This window comes from Nuphar pumila, chromosome 1, assembly GCF_984573655.1.
Source record: "Nuphar pumila chromosome 1, dmNupPumi1.hap1.1, whole genome shotgun sequence".
Taxonomy (NCBI): Eukaryota; Viridiplantae; Streptophyta; class Magnoliopsida; order Nymphaeales; family Nymphaeaceae; genus Nuphar; species Nuphar pumila.
The window spans coordinates 8675747-8696896 of record NC_143249.1 but is presented as its reverse complement, the minus strand read 5'-3'; the positions used below and the strand labels follow the sequence as shown (position 1 = coordinate 8696896).

The window sequence follows — 21150 nt, the reverse complement described above, 5'->3', positions numbered from 1 at the left end:
CAGCCAAAGACCTATGGGACAAGCTAGTTCAAACTAATTCACAAATCTCTGAAGCGAGAATCGTGTTTCTCAAACGAAAATTTCAAATGTTGAAGAAAGATTCGATGTCTATTATGGAGTATCTGAATAAAATGAAAGGCATCACAGATCAACTGACTATTGTGGGGTGTCTCGTTAGTGATAAAGACAAGGTGCAACAAATCTATCATGTTCTTGTGACATCTTTATTGTGTCTCCCAGAGCTTCCAAAATTTGAAGATCTTCGTGCAAAGCTACTGCAATATGAAATGACCCTGAAAGGGTTTTCTGAGGACGCCCATGTGCATTCAGGAACTCAAGATGTGCTGGCCACGGGCTGACTTATGGTAGAGGTAGAGGAGGAAATTCCTTTCGAGGAAGAGGAGGACAAGGGAGAAATGTTTTTGGGGGTCGTGGTCTACTTTCAACGCCCAATATACAGGGACAAAAGCCTATTCATACTTGCTTCCTATGCAATAAGAAAGGGCATATTAAAGCAAATTGTTGGTTCAACCCTCAAAATAAGGGAAAACCCCCACAAACAGAGGCTAAGAGGGACAAAGAAGTAAAGGAGTTGCTATTGGCAGGCTTGAATATGAAACAAAATGATAAGGGCATTTGGTACGTTGACTCCGGAGCAGCGACCCACGTATCGGGTGATGCGGGTAAACTCTTGAATCTTACTTCTTATGTTGGTAAAAATATCATAGTCACAAGAGATGGTTCTCATCACTCTATCTCACATATTGAAAATGCCATTATACCCATGTCCAAGTCTTTTCTTAATCTTTCAAACATTATTCATGCTCCTAATATTCAGAAGAACATTGTTTCTGTCTCAAAACTTGTTGGTGATGTTAATACATCAGTTGAATTTACTCTATCTTTTGTTTATGTCAAGGATCTTCGCACGAGGGAGACGTTCGCTGAGGAAAAGAGACGAGGCAACATGTACATCTTTCAAAAAGATCCCTCCTTCTCTGTTCATTCTGCCTATTCATCCTTGAAGCCTCATCAACATCCATCTTTTGTTTTTTTTGAATATGTGTTTACCATCTCTGAATGTAATAAGCCAACTCTTTGGCATAGTCGTTTGGGTCATTGTGGTTGTCATTTTCTTAAAAAACTTGTCTCGAATAATTTCATTTCCAAGTCCAGTCTGAGTTCACAAGTCAGTGATATAAAGTGTCCTAGTTGTCATTTATGTAAGAGTCATGTTTTGCCCTTCAATTCAATTAATAAGAGAGCTTCAAGGCTCTTCGAGGTCATATGTTCTGATGTTTGGGGTCCTGCCCCAATTGCTTCTGTTTCTGGAAGTAAATATTGCCTATTTCCGTTGATAGTTATTAATGCTATACTTGGATATTTTTCATGAAGCACAAATCATAAGTTTTTGGATTGTTTCAAAAATTGTATTCCTTTGTCCAAAATCATTTCTCTACCAACATTCTCAATTTCCAATGTGATGGAGGAGGTGAATTTTCTTCTAGTGATTTTGTTGGTTTTCTTCAACGTAATGGGATAAAGAGAAGAGTGTCTTGCCCACGTACACCTAACAAAATGGGATTGCTGAGAGGAAGCATCAACATATTGTTGAAAGTGCAATGAGCATGATGCACGAGAGTAATCTCCCTATTACCGTATGGACATAAGCTTTCCACTCCACAATCCATGTGATAAATCGATTGCCCATGACCATTTTAGAAAATAAGTCACCACTTTTCTCTCTATTTGGCATACAACCCGATTATCATGAATTACGTGTGTTTGGATCCGTTTGTTATGTTCACGTTGACAGCTCATTGAGACATAAGTTTCAAGACAAAGCCTTAAAGTGCAGGTTTGTGGGATATGCTGAAGACTACAAGGGGTATAGGTGCTATGATCCATTAAGCAAACACGTCAAAATATCGAGAAATATCGTTTTTGATGAAATGAATTTTAACAATCAGCCTGCTAACTCAAGTCTTCATGTTGCTGACTCAAGTCCCAGTGTTGAGGTGTACTATCCATGGTTAAATTCAGAACTCTTAAGGTTGTCCTATAGATTACAGTCAGAAGGAGATATGTGAGGAATCAACAAATGCATCTCCACCAGAAGAGGTTACCACACAAAACTTGGAGCCAGTAAGGTATAAGGGTGTTGTATACACCCGGCGAGAGAAAGAGCCCTCATCCATTCCTTGCACAGATACGGGTCCTTCTACTTCCGCTCCACAGATGTTGGACATCAGAAGATCCTCCCGGACCCGACATCTGCTTGACAGGTGGGTAAGTTATAAAAATTTTTCATTGGATTTTCAACTGCTCCTAATGTCCATAAATAAAGAGGATGAGCTTCTCACATTTTATCAAGCTGCAAGTTCTAGAAAATGGATCAAAGCAATGAATGAAGAAATGAAGGCCTTACATGAATGTGGTAGATGGGAGGTTATGCCTAGACCACTAAATAGAAATGTGGTTGGGTCGAAGTGGGTGTAAAAGATAAAATATAAACCAGATGGGAGCATTGAAAGGTATAAAGCTAGACTTGTAGCCAAAGGATTCACACAAGAACAAGGACAAGACTTTGATGAAACTTTTAGTCCTGTCGTTAAGACGGGGACCATTCGTATTGTGTTGAGCCTAGTCATTGAACATGGATGGACATTGAGCCAGTTAGATGTAAAAAATGCCTTTTTACATGGGGACCTAAAAAAGGAAGTCTATATGGAACAACCCACTGTGTATGCAGAACAAGATGCTAATCAGTATGTATGCAAGCTGAAAAGAACACTCTATGGATTGAAACAAGCTTCTCGGTCCCGGTTCGAGAGTTTTTCGCTAGAAATACAGAAGAACGATTTCTCTCGATCTCTTCTAGATCACTCATTATTCATCCACAAGGAACGAGAGGTCACCACTCTTCTATTGATATACATAGATGATATCATTATCACAGGGAACTGCATAAATCATATTGAGGAAGTAAAGAAGTTATTAAATCAGAGATTCAAAATGAAAGATCTAGGAGAGCTGCAATATTTTCTTGGGGTGGAAGTTGATAAGATATGTGATACACTTACTCTTACTCAACACAAATATACGATGGATATTCTTAGTAGGGCAGGCACGAAAGATTGTTAGCCATTGGCAACTCCAAGTATCATCCATCAGAAATTGAGTTCTAAAAAACAGGATTTATATGAAGATCCCACTAGGTATCGCAACATAGTTGACATGCTGCAATACCTGACCTTTACTAGACCCGGCATAGTGTATTCGGTTAATCAGATATCTCAATTTATGCATGAACCTCATACACCACACATGGAAGCAGTTAAGCGAATACTTCGTTATCTGAAGGGTACAATTGGTGATGGCTAGTGTACAGGAAAATTAAATTAAATCCAGATGGCAATGAAATCATTATTTATGCTGATGCTGATTGGGCGGGTGACCTAGACGAACGACGGTCAGTATCTGGTTATTGTAGCTTCATTGGATCAAACATGGGCTCTTGGAGTAGTAGAAAGCAAAAGACGGTTGCTAGGTCGAATACTGAGGCTGAATACAGATCGATGACTGCTACCACTGTTGAGGCTACATGGATAAGACATCTCCTAACAGAGATGAGAGAACCGATTGCTTGATCACTTCTGTTGTGTGATAATCAAAGTGCCATCAATATGTCTTTTAATCCCATCCATCATAGTCGAGCAAAGCATATTGAGATAAATTAACATTTTGTCAGAAAAAAGGTTGAAGAAAAGGAGATGGAGCCTATGTTTGTGCGAACTGAAGAGCAAGTTGCTGATATTTTTACCAAAGGGCTGACAAAGGAAAGATTTTGGTTTCTGAAAGACAAGTTGTTCATGGTTCAGGACCATGCACAACTTGAGGGAGGCTGAAAAGAAGTCGTTATTGGGTTTGTGTAGGACCAGACCCGACTCCTGTAGTGGATTGGGTCAAGATCCAAATGATAAAAGTGTTGTAATTAAGCTTATTGTTAGAGGGCATTTTTGTACCCTAAAACTGTGTATTAGTTATATACTCAAAACCTAATACAAATGAATACACACTGAATTCCTTTTAACGAGTTTTCCCTGCAGCCCCTTCTCTCAATATCTCGTTCCTTCTTTCCTGCATAGGTGAACGTGGAGATCTTCATTTTAACAGTCTGGTCGAGGTAATCTGCCTTAGCTGCACATTAGTATATTTCTTCTTGCTCTTGAGAGCCCTATAACATCGTATAATTGCTGGTTTCAATAACGATTTCTCTTGTATTCTTCTCGTAGACTTAGGCAGTTTTGCCGAACCATGTAAATTCGGTGTCTTGTGTGCTTGATTGCTTTCTTGTTCTTTCATTGCATCGTGTGTTTGCATCTTCTGTGCACACACCTCACACCTTTGAGTCCTTTAAGATTGTCTAGGATTCTACTGATCCTTAATGCAGTCAGGTGACATATATCCAGCCTACATGCTTGCGTTTGACGGCTGCTTTAAGCAAAGCCTTTTTTGTTTCAATATGATATTTCAAGTAAAGTTTTGTCTTAACTATCTGCAGTAAAAATTTGTTAGGTGTCTTAAAGTGTGATGCTATGAGTTTCCAAATTCCTAGTTTGATATTAGTTAGCCAACTTCTAGGCAACCTGAGTGGAAACTGGATGGCATGTTGCTGCGTATTCATTGCCTGGAATATTAAATAACCTAGGATAAGGTCAACTGCGAACTGCTAATGTTCAAAGACTGCTCTTCTGTTGTTCCTTGTTGGTTTCCAAAGGCTCTTGATAATTATAATTATTATTCTTACTTGGTCTTTCATTCATTTTCTTTCTACATGCATTACTTGGAAATTATCTTTTAGTTACTTGTAATATAATAACATAGAAAAACCATGTAAAAGAGTGATAATAGAGCGAGTGTAATGATGAATTTAATAATCTTTATGCTGTACCATTTGATCAATTTTGCCTATATTTGAGTTGCAGAAGTTGATGCTCAATGTTATTGAACAAGTGTTAAAAATATTGCATTCCTTTGCCTTGGTGTCTCTCTTTCTTACTTATCCATATCACATAATCTCAGATGAAAACTTCAAGATTGATGAGATATGTTTGATTTTTTGTAGGTGATTGCAGCAGAACCAATCTGCGGCCATAGTGGTGCTTGGTCCTTCAAGCTACATCCTTCAACATGTCATGGTTGTTTGAACACCATTATAGCTGCGGTGGTAAGTTTATCATTTTGAAATTTGCGTGAACATATTGTGGTGATTCTGTTTGTCAGTTCCAGAATTTCTTGCCTTTTCGGATATCTTTCTACTGGCAGTAATGCCAGCAAAAATGCAAACCTTATGGCATCATGTATTTTTTTCAATCCATCTGAAAAATTATAAAATTCCTAATTTTTAGCCTTTATACTATTAATAGGGTTCCTGCGTGAACATATTGTGGTGATTCTGTTTGCCAGTTCCAGAATTTCTTGCCTTTTCCAATATCTTTCTACTGGCAGTAATGCAAGCAAAAATGCAAACCTTATGACATCATGTATTTTTTTCAATCCATCTGAAAATTATAAAATTCCTAATTTTTGGCCTTTATACTATCAATAGGATTCCTAAAACCCTCAGGAATTTTACAAACTTTAGTAGAAATACATGCACACGAAAATTGCAGAATTCTTGTATTCTCAATCTTCCTGAGATATGAAATTCAAAAGTTCAGGAAATTCTGAGAACTTTGTTAGACATCCAATTAGGCATCTCTTTGGCGTCTATTTACAATTGTCGTTGCATCTTAGAATCAAATGATTTCTTGATTTTTGGCCTTGCTACTAGTTATAGGAACCCCAAAATCTGAAAAATTTCTGTAGTGGTAATCCATGCATAAGTTTGATTCCTTTGGCAAAAAAATCTGAGAATACCTGTTTTACTGGTCTTCCTACTTGCTATAGGAAATGTGTAAGTTTAGGACTGAATTATGGGATACATCCAAATTAGCATTTCAGCAGAATGGGTTGGTGAAAAGAATTGCATAGTAGAGAACAAACGCGAAAGAGTGGGATGTGGGAGAAGAATTGATAATGCCGACTATGTGTTCCCAGAAAACCAAGGAGAACAGAGACATTTTCTGGGCTCTATATCTGGGATGGTGAACTGCTATGGACTTCCCAGAATTCTGATTTCTGAACATACCTGAATTCATTTTGGTTCAAATTAACCTGCCCCCAGTGAAAATCAGGGTTTTGGAGCCTTGGTGACTGGTAAACCCAGTGACCATGGACAGACATTCTTGTGCGAATCTATTACGTCAGTATCATTTTTTCATGGTCAGTGAAAGTAGTACTTGATAAGTCTTACTTTTTCCTTTTCTCCCTCTAGTTTCATGCTGCAAGAAATTTCTAGTTCTGTTGATCAAAGTGTAATGACAAGTAGCTCACTGCTTTTTCTCTTTTTTTTCTTTTTTAAATTTTCATACCTTGGCAGGCTGCATCCCTTATATTTGAAAGTCAATTTGTCCGGCATTCATCTGGAAAATTTTTTTTGGCGCTCTCTAATTTTCTTCTGAAACATGTATGTATATGGAGTTAAGGACCTTCTAAAGACATCCTTTCTTTTCAGTATTTGATTTAACTCTTAGTTCTATCTGTTCTGCAGGAAAGCATATGGAAAGAATTCATACATTTGCTATGCCTCAGTTTACAGGCTGCAGTGTTGAATGTTTTCACGTCACCTTCAGCATTATCAGCTGCAAGGCCCAATGAGATGTTAAAAGATCAGTGTATTACTGAGGCATCCATTTCTTTTTTCAGATTGAGACTGGTGAATGCGAAGTGGTTCACAGTGGTTGGACTTCTTCAGATTTTACGAATCATATTTAAACATCTGAACCATAGTGAGTGTGTGAAAATTTACATGAATGTTGTAAATGCTTCTCTGTCAGTTGCAACATCCAATATACTTAGTGGGGTTGAGACTGGCAAAACTGGTGAAGTATATTCAAGTTCTTCAGGTGAAGCTGTCATTTATGCAAATGCGGAGCAAAGAGATGTTGTTTTGGGAATAATGCTCCAATTACTTTGTTCTCTAGTGAAGAAGTGTGGTCCAGAGGAAGCCAGTGAAGAGGAACGTTTGATCGCCTCACAGATCATATATCTGGTTCCGAAGATTTTTTCTTGGGGGCTCTTAAAATGCAGAAGCAGTAATCTTGATTGTATTTCTCAATTCTTGAGACATAAGATCATGGTACATGCCTGCATGTGCATCTTCTTGTTTTTGCTATTATACTTCATACATTTTGACTGTGAACAAAAACTTTGCTCTTCTTTTCTATAAAATAGCTTTGTTACGCAGATTGTAGATTGGGAATGATTCCATCTTTATTGCTTAACTGGAGAGGCTAAATAACTCTTTGCTACACGTTTCTGATGCTTTACGAGTAATATATCAACAATTTTAGAGATATGCACATATGGGGTGATGATCATTAATAGACAAAAAGAATGAAGCGCCTGGCACTCCACCCACACTTGCATGTGTGCGTGCAAGGGATTTCTATTCTTAATTTCAAAAAATAAGTTCTATTATATATTATTCCATAATATAAATACTTTTAAGGGCAAAAAGAATGGTCATGACTTCTTTCATGTATCCACTTATTGTTTCTCCTCCATGTTTATATTGGTCACTTATTTTTTTTAGTGCCTTCAGTTTATATCACCTGATCCTTTGTCAGCCTCTGGCTGTATTGCATGTCTACAGTCTCTCAAATGGCACTTTTTCACCTTATCTTTTTGCTGATGCGACTTTAAGTTACCCTATTTTATTTGCTTCTAATTATATCCCTCATTACTTCAAAAATTAATCTTAACGTGCATATTATCTTTTGGTTGCATGCTAACTTTTACCATCTGTCCAAGCTTGGGATTGATATGGATTGAGGGAAGCTCTTGGATGTGTTAGTGAGATCACTAATTGGATTATTGATAAAAAGATGTAAGCAGAACAACATTAGAGAGAGACATTGTGTAGTGCTGTCCTGAGATCAAGGTGGCTTACTATGCTCAGATATATTTTTTCCATGTAAATTCTTGGTGCCAAAGTCATGCCTTCACACTCACCTCACAAGCTAGACTCAATCCTAGCCCTAGGCCAAGGCTACCTAGGTGTTGGTACTACGCAAGCCCTTGACAGGGCTTTAGGCAAGCTTGGAATATGTACTGTGAATGTTGACCTTTTTCCATAGTAAATTTAACTAGACAGAATGTTTGCTTGCATCTCATGATTCCAAATCACAAGGTGGACAGTGTGATTTGGAATCACGAGAAGGGGGTAAAATGATCCCAAATGTGATTTTGAATATCATTGCCCCGTTTTCTCATGTTTGCATGCACGTGAGAAATGGTGCAAATAAAAATCATTCTCTCACACAACTGTGAGAGAAGGATTCTCATTTGGGGCCAAGCAAACATGCCCTAGGAGTCTATTTATGTGGAAAATTACTCTCTCTCTCTCTCTCTCTCGTGCAAAAGACAAGGGGAAGATGGCAAAGAGCAGGCTGCAAGTAAAAGGATGCTGGGGTTGGTGGCAATGATAGACAAATAATTTTCTTCATTTATTGTTATTGTATCTAACGAGAATATCTTTTGGATACGTTAGTATCTTGCGCTTATCATCTTGTATAGTATGCTGATTGCATTCTTAGATTGATCTTACAATGTGAACTAGTCATTTCATATTGTGATTTGTGAATTTTGAACTTTTCATTAGTTGTAGTGGAACATTAGAACACTCAATTTTTATATGATTCTATATCTTCTCTTGCATATGTTTTTTTTTGGTTTGATTTCTGGGTGATGCACTAGGTTTCCATGCACTGCCTAGTGTCCATAATTGCAGCATAAGATTAACATTTGAAGATGATTTGTCATTTGGCTAATGAATTTCTTGTTTGTTGATTGTGAGTGCTGTCTGCTGCAGGTTTTGATGATTAGACTTGGTGATTACATCCATCAAGAACATACCACTCTTGTTTTGTGGCTTCGACTACTTTGGAACTGTTTTGAAGACGTCCTATCCCAGCCTCTTTGTAAAACCTCTTTTGGTTATTATTCTTGTCTTGAAGGTTCCCCATTTCTTGCAACTATGGCTGATGGCAACATGTTACATAGTTTGTGTAACCTTCATTTACAAAGACAAGCTATCTTCCTTCTTTTCAAGTGCAGCTTCAATCTGATCAACCTAAATAAAGAAACTTGTGTGGATACCGAACATCGTGAAGGCTCTGAACAAGGGATTTTGGAACTTACCAAGTGGCTTCAGAGGCATATGTCAGCTGACATCTTTGTTAACCAGGAGTTTTATTTGGAAGAATGCAGAAGATTTGCATTGTCTTTCTTGAAGCTTTTTCTAGATGAGGTATGCCTATCTACATGTTCATTTTAGTCTATGAAAACATTTATATAGGTATCTTTTCCTTTGCTGATTCTTCTGTGCAAAAAATTTGTCTTGTTTTAGGTTATAGTTATCCTCATTTTGTTGGTTTCTTAGTTCCGATGGGGATTACAGAAATCTGAGAGTTCTGAATTTTTATCATTGTGAAATATATTTATTTCTATGAACTGTAAGTTGAGCTGCACAACCTGTGTAAAAAATGTAAATGGTCAGGAGACTCCAGTTCCTGATGAAGTATGGAGGCCTAATAATGGTAAAAATATCATAACTCTCCTAAACATGAAATAGATGCTGTGTTACCTGGACACTCCTAGAGGTTTGGTGTGTCTGTAATGAAATGGTATCCAAGAGAGCAACAGTCACAATGTCACTAGGGCAAAGAACACACAAACCACTCAAGTGCAATAAGCACACTCACAAAGCCATAAAGGGTGTACACAATTCAAATAAAAAATATTAATTTTATTAAGATCCACTATGTACAAAATATGCATACTTTGATTAGGGGCTTTGCCCCATTTATATACAAAGGAGAGAGAATGATATAGCCGTTAGAGAGTCCTAACAGCTAGTGTATCTAGCTGGCCGGTGGACTCTCTAACGGGTAGCTAATGCACATTGCCTACGACACAATGGAAACCTATGCAAATCCAGTACTTTGTCTATGACACAGTACAAGTTCGGCCTAGAGACAACGATAACGAGCGCCTATTATATCCTACCACCTTACCTATGAGAAAACACAAAGTAAACCTAAGGTGCATATAACCCATGATGATACAGAAGGTGTTAATACACACACTAATTTATTTTAACCTGTGTCTAGGACTGTCAACGGGTCAGATCATGGCTGAATCAGGGTCATGGTTGGGCAACTCACCGAGTCAGACCGCTTGACTCAGTCACTTGATTTGAGTTGGCACCCAACCGAGTTACTGTTTTGGATTAACTTGTTTTTTACCCAAATCCCGGCTCCATCTCGTTGTAAACCCATCTCGTTGTAAACCGGTTAATAAATTGTGAATCGGCCCAGTTAATTCAGACTGGCCGAGTTAGTCACATGTATTTAAAAGGAAACTGTAAGTGGCAACGGTTGAGCTTCCTCGTGCCTCTTTGTCTCCTATTTGTTTCCTAAAAAAACTAAATGCTAATTACTTCTTTCTCTTCCCCATGTTACGCAAGAATTAGAGCAAAGCACATTTATGACCTATGAGTGATCAGTTGCAAAACCCAAAATAGCAACATTTAGTTCTCTCAAACAATGCCTAAACAAGATTACTAATACCATCTAGATAAAATAGGATGCCATTATTTCTTTCAGGACGACAATAATGACTAGAGATCCTTAAACCATTATGTGGATTTGTACTTTTCAAAATAACATCTCTAAATTGTAATTCTGGATATGATTAGTATATGGTATTAACTATCAATTATGCTTGTTATATTTAATTTTTATTTTAATTATAACTATTCATGTTAAATATATTTCTTATTATTTGTTATACTTATATATATATATTTTAAATAGCCTTCTTATTTTATACAACAATTTACTTTTAAAATATATAAAAAATAAATAATTACCGAGCCATCGAGTTTGACTCGCTGAGTCACTATAACGACCCCAAACTAACCTTTGAAAATTTTGCTGTTTTTTTTTTAAATAATTTTTTTTTAAAACATTGCAAAAAGATATCCCGGAGACCCGGGGCATATTATAGATTTGATATACACAACTCAACGTCCATCCCACATATAGAATAAATCAAATCATGAATTTAATTAAAAGGTCCCATTTAGGGTTCAACAAGTTTTCCAAAACAATAAACTCCCAACCAGTGTTGTGAAAAGCGTTGAGGCGTAGCGAGGCGCTCCACCAAAATTTGAGGCGAGGCGTAAGCCTTAAATTTTTTTTTTTGAAAAGTTACAAAAATTTATAAAAAATATCTAAAATTATAAATAAATAAATATGCTTTATTAATGAAGCAACAACCAATAAGAAATAAAAAATCTCAAATAAATACTGAAAAAATATGAGATTAACATGTAAAAGTAACATTAATGCAACAACTTAATCTACGTAAGTATCTAAGAAATAAAATATGAGCATTCATTCAATAAAAAATTAACAACATTATATCATAATTAGAAAATGCATGTTAGCACTAACAACCAAATGTTAATATATTTGTCCAAAACTCTTCAAAATGAGAGTGTTAACATTCAACTCAAATGAAAGACTCAAAAAACATATAAATGCCCATAGCCCTATGATATGAATTAGGGCCTAGGCTCTTCTTGTGTCTTGTTATCATCAATATCTAAGTTTTCAATGTCATCATCTCTGGAATCCATATAAATATGTTCTCCTTCATCCTCATTCTCTGACTCTTCATCATCTGCACTTTCTTCCTCCTCATCCTTGGTCACTTCTTTTGCTTTTCTTTTTTTTAATAAAAAATCATGTATTAAATACATATTTTATCTAATTAAAAAAATACATTTATATTCATAGCAAGGCAAAAGAAATATAGCTTTACCTGGATCTCTTGAAGACCTGTCTTGCCTAGAACCACTTTGTGAATCATGAGGCGAAACGACTTTTTCAATAGGCACATGCTCAATGGCATTTATGTCGAAGTTCAGATCCAACCATGAATCCTCCAACCAATTGGGATCATTAGGCAACACTAGATCTTCCTTCTGCACAATCCACTCATCGTCTGAGTCTATATGATCTAAACATATAGTCTTTGGTAGCCCATATATTTTTTTCTCTTAATTTCTTATTGTATATTACAAAAGCCAATGCATTTGTCTTCTCTTATTCCTCTATTTTGTATGCACCTATAATTCCAAATTATTGATAATCAATTATAAAATAATTACACTTATACAAATGTATTTCAAAAATAAAATACAAAGTTACAAACCAATGAGAAGTACTCTAATGGCTCTCACAACCCGATGCACTGCATGTCAAACTTAGAATTCAAATTGCAAAATTTATCAATTCAGGATTTTCATGCCCAAATGAATTCCACCAATCAGCTGCATTCAAATAAAACAATAAAAAATTGATAAAAACATTAAGAATATTACAATTAACAAAAACATAAAGAAAATATTAATAAATAACAACATAATTGCAAATTTACCAGGACTTTTTAATTTTCTTGTTGTAACAGTCGCCTCTCTACCAAACAACCCCTTTGCCTTTTTAAATGCATCAATTTGTGTTGTAATTTTCAACCGAACATTTACATCAGAAGCCAATTTTTCAACACAATTATAAAAGCCACTCATAACTTCTCCATCCGGGCATTTTTGCAAAGGGGGAGCACCCCTATATATACACATCCACACAAGAGGAGCCAACATGGGGGCTCCCAAAGGAGTCGTTGGGAGCCCCCAACAATCACATTTGTGATCGTTGGGGGCCCCCAATGACTATTGGGAGGCCCCCAATGTGGTTCAAAAAATAAAAGATAAAAAATAATAAAAGAAAAAGAAAAAGAAAAGGTTAAGAAAATAATTACAAGCATAATTCTAAAGGGAATATGCGTAAAAGGGAAATTTACAGAAATACCCTTTCGAGTATTATAATAATAAAATATATATATATATATATACATATATATACATACTGTATATATATGTATCTCTCTCTCTCTCTCTCTAAATATATATATATACATATAATGAAATTTGGAGTTACATTTTAACACCCCCTTCAAACTTACGGTGTGATGATCGCAAGTTTGCCAAGATGGAAGTGAAACCTAGGCGAACAAAGAGCCTTAGTGAAGAAGTCCGTTAACTGATATTCAGACGTCACATACGAGAGATCAATGACCTTCTTCAAATATTCCTATCGGACATAGTGACCGTCTATTTTTATATGCTTTGTTTGCTCATGGAAAGTGTGATTCTTGGCAATATAAATTACACTTTTATTGTCGCAGCATAACTTTGTTGGTTCTCTAATGTGAACTCCCGTATCTTCTAGAAGATGCCGAATCCATACAATTTCCATGGTGGTGGACGCCATGACTCTATATTCTGCTTCGGTGGAGGACAAAAAGACCTTCTGTTGCTTTTTACATCTCTAAGAAATCAATGATTCTCCTAAGAAAACACAGAAACCAATGGTGGAGTGACGATTATTAGGGTCACCTCCCCAATCTGAGTCAGTATAAACAATTAACTTTAATTTAGAAGAAGACAAAAATACTCTCTTATTTACAGTTCTCTTAAGATATCTGACGATGTGAAGAACAACACTCTTGTGAACCGTTGTGGGAGCATGCTGAAACTGACTGACAATGTGGATCGCATGTGACAAATCAGGCCGAGTGATGCTAAGATACATCAACAAGCCTACCAATTGCCTGTAAGGAGTGGGGTCGGTCAGAGGAATCCTGTCATCAAACTTTATTTTTGAACCCATTGTTTCAGGAGTTTTGCAAATTTTGTCATCGAAAATTTCTGACCTGTCAATAATCTCACAAGCAAGTTTAGATTGAGATAGAAAATATGTAACGACCCCAATCAAGACCCTTTTAAAAATGAAGAATATTTTTTTTTTCTAAGAGTTGCGGAAACCTTCCCAGAGATCTGGGGTCCTCACAGTTCCACTTTCCATTGGATAGCCCATCCACCACAAACGAAGTTGCAATTATCATCCATATCAACCAACTAAAACTCTTTTATTAATGAGTAATCAAATTTCAAAGACAAGGTTTTCTTCAACTGAAAGTAAAGTAACAATTTCAGAAATTAAAAGAACTAAAAGACAAAAGATAGAGCCACTAAGTCCTCTACTGAAGCCGACAAGCCCAAGTATAACTCATCCATCCCCAGATGCATGTCCAACTTCCCTGTTCACCATTTCCTGTGAAAAACCAACAAAGTAGGGTGTCAGAACCGAAATTCTGAGCACAACTACTTCTAAAGAAACCAGGTAAGAGAAAGAACATGGATAAGATTTCATGCAGTGATTTGAGTGAGTGCAGATATAAAATTTGCAACATTTAAATATCCATAACTACCAATAATTGCATATACTCACCAGTCAAGAACAATACAGCAATGTCACATAGCAATAACTAAATAACCAAACCTTTCAGCATGATCTCACAAAGTAAAGCGTATGCTACCACCGAATGATGTCATGATATCAAGAATGATTCAAACATGCATGATCTAATGCATAACAGAAAAATGCATGATGATGTGCAATGCATAATTTCTTCTGTTATCTTTCATCTATGTTCCATCTTTCCATATGCATGCCCTATTAAATACACGCATCTTTAAGTTCCTCTTTTTAATTACCGTGACCCGCGGATACACCAAACGGGTACAAACCCCTATGTCAAGTAGGTTCCCAGGGTAGCTTAACACACAATTTGTATTTTATTAATGGGTTCCAACTTAGCCCTCGACCGATATCAGGAAACAACACCATCCATCGGAACATTAGACCTCCACATCTAATGTCGGGGACACAAGGGACACCCCACGCCCACAAGTGCCACTTCCTTGGTACCATAAACTCACAGTTGTGACTAACACACCACTTCCGAATAAAGTGGCGGGCTCTCCCTAAAACCGTGGCTAGGAGAAGAACCTCAATATCGGGTTTAAGGGCAACAACACACACAGAGTTTTTGTATCCTCACAGTCTCCCCAAGACCAGATATCCAAGATTCTCATACTCCAGATGAGATATCCCAGAATGTAAATTGCACTGTTCTTATTCATTATATTTTTATTTAATTCCATTCTTTAAGTTTGCAACACAATATGCAAAAGTAAAGTGAAAAATCCGCATCCTCCCTTGCGGGGACCCATTCGGGACTCCAGCCCGTATCCACCACTAAAACAGTGTAGTAATGTGCCAAGTGATGCATTTAGAAACATATGTTGAAAGAAACCAAACCCACGGCTCTCCAGGCCGGTGATGGTCCCATAGGCCATCGGTGCATCACATAATAAAACCAAGTAGTGTTTCATTTACAACACTTGGCCAAAATAAACCCAAACATATGCATGTCATAATTCATTCATATGCAATTACAATATGTGTGTGTTACCTACATTACATATGGATCTTAACCAATCCATGGTTTCCTTAAGTGTGTGAGTGTACATGTACCAATTCACACAATAATCAAGCGTACAAGTTCAAGAAGAATTATTAATAACTGAATCATGCTCACACCCATGAGTACCATAATCATAACAGTCAAATGAAAACATAAACCTCCACGACAAGTGTTTCCATGCAATCCAATACCCAAGCTTTGAAATAACACATGGATTCTAGCCAAAAATATAATGTTCAGCTAGGGACAACAAGGCAAGATACATTACATATAAAATTTCAGTTTTATGTGTCCTTCCTCCCTAAACAGTGTAACATGAGCAATATTATACCCAACTGAAAATTTTCAAGTTATGTTGCAATGATCCTACACTGCATCTTACAAACTTTGAGCTTAACCACACTCAAGAACCAACTTGAGCTACTTTAGAACAGATCAATTTACTTCCATTCAGCAAATTACACATTCTCAGACCAATACTCAATTCAACATAAACTTTCAGATCACAGACTGATGAAACTCAATTATGTCTATAGAACACATGCCTAAACCAAAAATTTACATAAACCAGCCCCTGTTAATACAAGTATAATATAACTTAAGAATTTGTTCTAGCCGATTTATTTCCAGCTAAATGTCTTTTCAAAAATAGCAATTCAACTATCCTGGAATTGTGGTAAACTAACTTTCTTTGCTGACAACTGTCCAATATAAAATGGAGCTAAACATAGAATCCATTCTAAAACACACTTCGGTGGAATTTAAGAGTAATATGATATTTCCTACACAAAGATTTCAGTATAAAGAAAACAGACAGTATGTTGGCAATAGTTACTTCTTCAGCCAGATTCAATTATCAGTCACCACCAAAATAAGATGAGATCTGATAACAACTCTAAATGTGACATTATTCAGGTCAACCATGAACTGAAATAATCTCTTACATACCGCTAATGGCCACTATTAAAATTAACTGCTAATAAAGTATGTAAGAGGAATAACACGGCTCTTCAGGATACATTTTTGTATCAACATGAAGTCGCCATCTCTAGCTAATCCAAACATAATAGAAGATTCAAAACCATCATGTATAGTTTTGAATGTGTCGGTTACAGTGTCAAACATTCTGCACACCCACACACCCACATGCAACTCATCAAGATACAGGGTAAACATCAATATATTAATACTACAAAAACTGCAGACTCCATTTCCATTTGTTTCAATAGAGACTCGTTTTTTTTTTTTAAATACGAGTCACAGGCCAGCACCCAGCCGACTGGGTCGGCTGGGGCCCTGCTAACACATCACCCAGCCGACTGGGTCGGCTGGGCCTGTCGCCTCCTACCAATGCACTAGTGGCCTGCAACATGAAACAACACATTTTTTTTCCAAGCATATACGATTACTGTTTTCATAAGCATATACGATTTCTGTTTTCCGATTTCAATATTTAGGGCATATTAAGAAAACCCCCAAATCAATTTGATTTGGGTATTTAGGGTTTATCAAGAAAACCCCCAAATCAACGTATGGAATCGAACCCCTGTTCGATTCCTCACCCAGGTTCGAAGAAGAACCGTACCTTTTTCGCTGGTTTTCCGGCGATCTTTCCGGTGATCGGAGGCTGGAATCGTGGCTGGCGCACCTCACTGCTGCCGTGGCCTTCGGTGGTGGCTGAGGGCCAAAGCTCCACTCACGGCTGCTATCGTGAAGAGGAGTGCTCGCTGAAGCTGCGGTGGCTGTGGGTTGCTGCAGTTTTTTTTCCGGCGACCTCTCCTTTCTCCGGTGCGCGCACGCAGACAGGGAGAGAGAGAGACGGGGAGAGAGAGATTGAGTAGAGAGAGATGGGGCTGAGTGAAGAGGGCGAGAGCCCCTCTCCACTCCCCTCCTTTATCGGCCCCTGGCCTCCCCCTTCTCTGCCGAGATGGGCGCGGGGTCGTTACGCTCTGCGTAACCCCCCCTGCCCCTGCGCCCCCCTTTCTGTTTTGGGTTAGGTTTTATCAGGCAACCCTTATCGGGTTTCCCTTTTCATTTAACAGGGCAGAAAAAATTATGGGGTGGGGCTCGGGTCCGAACCCGAGACCCGTAACCCGACCCAAGTCAAAATGGATCCACAAGTGGATCCAAATGGATCCTCGAATTAAATTAGATTTTTAAAATTTAAAAATTTTATTTATTCATTATTTATCATTAAATCAAGGTTTCAAATGAATAAATCCTAATTACCCCCTTATGGGTCCTAGATCCGTAATGTGGATCTAGGCCCAAATTGCAAAATTTGGGAAATTTTATAATCAAAATTTTCGGGTTTTACAAAATAACCACGTTGAGAGTAAGCAACCTCAATTCCAAGGAAATATGTCAGAAAACCTAAGTTTGACATTTTAAATTTTGAAGTCAAGACGAATTTAATACCTTTGACTCCTTGAACATCATCACCTCTGATTAACATATCGTCAACATAAAGTAATAATATCACAATCCTTGCATCAGATTTTCTAATGAATAATGCAGTATCAGTATAACAGTATAACAGGAAGAAAAACCATTTTTTAACATTATATTGTTAAATCTGTCATACCAGGCTTTCAGAGCCTGTTTCAAACCATAGAGGGCTTTTCGAAGGCGAAAAACTTTATCTTTAGGAATTTTCATGCCTGGTGGGGCATCCGTATAAACTTCTTCATTAAGATCACCATTTAAAAAGGCATATTTTACATCCATTTGAAAAATGTTCCATTTTTTAATAGACGCAATAGTGCTAAGACATCTGACTGTAACCATTCGGGCTACGGGAGCAAAAGTTTCTTCATAGTCAATGCCATATTCTTGGCCATACCCTTTTGCGACTAAGCGAGCCTTATATCTCTCCAGAGATCCATCACTCTTAGTTTTAACTTTAAATACCCAACAACAACCTATAGTTTTCTTTCAAACAGGTAGAGTTTGAAATTCCCATGTCTCAGTTTTCCTAAGAGCTTTAGTTCATTTTTCATAGCTTCTTGCCATTCTACACATTTTTTGGCTTCCTCGAAGTTTCTTGGTTCAAAGTAAGAATGAATGGCACTAAGACAAACCCTATATCTGGGTGAAAAAGAGTCAAAAGAGACCAATAGAGTTGGAGGTCTCCTATTTCTTTCAGATCGTCTGTGATCATAAGCAGGAACAAACTCATCATATTACTCAATATCACTTCTGAAAGTATCTCGATTTCTGCGAGAATAGGTTATTGGCTCATTTGAGATTCTATCTCCTTGATTATTGGGTGAGTTAAATCTTCAATATCATGCTTATGTCTAAGAAAATAAATCCAAGAGTACCTAGAAAAGTCATCCACAAAAATCACATAGTAGGAAAATCCTCCTTTCAAAACAATTGGTGTCGGTCCCCAAACATCGGAATGAACGATTTCAAAAGATTTAGAAGTAAACATAGATCTTTGTTCAAAAGGCATACTTATCATTTTTCCAAGAATACAATTATTACAAGAGAATGTATTTTTACAAAGATTTTTAGCAAAATGTAAATAAGATAACTTGGTGATGTTAGGATGACCAAGTCTTTTGTGCCAAATATTTATATTCTTATGTCTGACAACATTACAAAAAGAATTTTTTAGAACTTGAAGAGAGTCCATATAGTATAAGTCTCCCTTTCTAGAGCCTTCCCCAATCAATTTCTCGGACCGACGATCCTGTTTTAAATATTTATCTGAAGAAAATTTAATATCGCATCCATGATCAGAGAGTGGAGAAACAGAGAGAAGGTTGAAGTTTAATTTATGTATAAATCTAATTTTTGGAATACAAAAATCTTGAGTTTCAAAATTACCTATGCCTTTAATTTCAAGAGAAGTCCCATCCGTAGTAGAAACAAAAGATGGAGAAATATTTTTCCAATAATCGGAAAGAGAATACATGTTTGGGAATATATGAAAAGACACACCCGATTCCAAAAGCAAAGAAACTTTACCTGGAGGAGAAACGGTAGACACGGCGGCACCGGAGGTGGCTCCCTTGAGGAGAGGTTGGAGAGCTTCCACTATTTGATTTTAACGAAAGAGATCCATTTGAAGACGTTTCCTCCTTTTGCGGTATACCAGTGGTCGCCATGGCTAGAAGTTTCTTCCACTTAGGGCATATGGGTTTGATATGCCCCGGTTCTTTACAAAAATGGCAAATAATTTTGTTGTAGTCCTTCCTTCCTCCTTGTCCACTATTTCTTCCTTGATTTTGAGTTTTAAAATGAGGACAATAGGTTCTTACATTATTTTCGGGCTTAGACACCGCATTGACCCCATCATTGTCTTCATAGTTAGAGGGGACCGCATGCACATTTGACCCTTGCTTACTTATACCCATATGGGTTTCTTCACCACTTAATTTGGTGAGAACATCCTCAAGAGAAGGAGTGAAAGATGACAAAAGAGAAGACCTTATTTGCTCAAATTCGGGCCTTAGCCCATTCAAAAAATTGAAGAATCGATATTCTTCTAGTTGTTTGTGACGAAGTTCAATCGCTTCTCCACTTCATTTTGGTTCGAGTATGGCAAACTCGTCCCAAATGGAAGAAAGATCGGCGAAGTATTCTCTAACGGTCATGTCACCTCGAAGAAGAGTAAGAGCCTTCTTTTGAAGGTAGTATTTATGGGATAAATCCCTTAACGTATACATTTTTTCAAAATAATGCCAAGCTTTCGAAGCTTTCTTGAACTTAATAATATTGGCATTAATCTTAGTTTCAACTGATGAAAAAATCTAAAAAAAAATCTTGAAAATTTTCATTTCCCATTCATCGTGCTTCTTAGAATAATCCTCAAGAGCTTTGGTTCTTTCGTCTCCTTCAAGGATCTTGATTTCACCTTCCGTTATCATGGTGATTTTTGGTTTCGGTTCCGGGATTATGCCTTGCACATAACCCCAAAGACCCTTTCTTTTTATATGAGCTTCCATGTTCCCGGCCCAAACGTGATAGTTGGAGCCATTTAGTTTAAAACCGAGAGCAAAATGAGACTCTTTTTCACCCATTAGAGAGGAGAGATGGAAGAAGAAATACGTACCAAAGTAAGATTTTTAGATCTTACTTGTCGCAAAGCTCTTCTAAAATATTGGAGGAAGAGAATCCACTACTTTAATCTTCAAAACACCAAAGACACGCTTTTCGAGGTACTCAAAAAATAAAGAATCCCACGATCTTCTATCTTCAACCAAGCTCTGATACCATGTAAAGATGTTCACGAAGAGACAATCCACATCCAAGCACTAATACTTTATAAAAGATGTGCTCAAATGCACTCAAACAACACTTGAACAAATATGCATACAAGCGTAAAATAATCAAACATGCACAAAGGCATGCAATGAATGCATTAACCAAAAAGGAAATGCTTGAGACTCTCAAGTTAATTTTTAGAAAGGGGGAGCACCCCTATATATACACATCCACACAAGAGGAGCCAACATGGGGGCTCCCAAAGGAGTCGTTGGGAGCCCCCAACAGTCATATTTGTGACCGTTGGGGGCCCCCAACGACTCTATTGGGAGCCCCCCAATGTGGTTCAAAAAATAAAAGATAAAAAATATG

At 37.2% G+C, this 21150-nt stretch overlaps 1 protein-coding gene across 1 annotated transcript in view; it reads left to right on the top strand.

The window, feature by feature from the left end:
• Positions 1–21150, top strand: part of LOC149847887 (golgin) — a 48306-nt gene that overhangs the window by 4224 nt on the left and 22932 nt on the right. The window contains exons 4-7 of the mRNA XM_090007176.1: positions 5129–5230; positions 6485–6571; positions 6656–7243; positions 8978–9415. Of these exons, the coding sequence (XP_089863302.1) occupies positions 5129–5230; positions 6485–6571; positions 6656–7243; positions 8978–9415 (1215 nt within the window). The remainder of the gene's footprint in view (positions 1–5128; positions 5231–6484; positions 6572–6655; positions 7244–8977; positions 9416–21150) is intronic.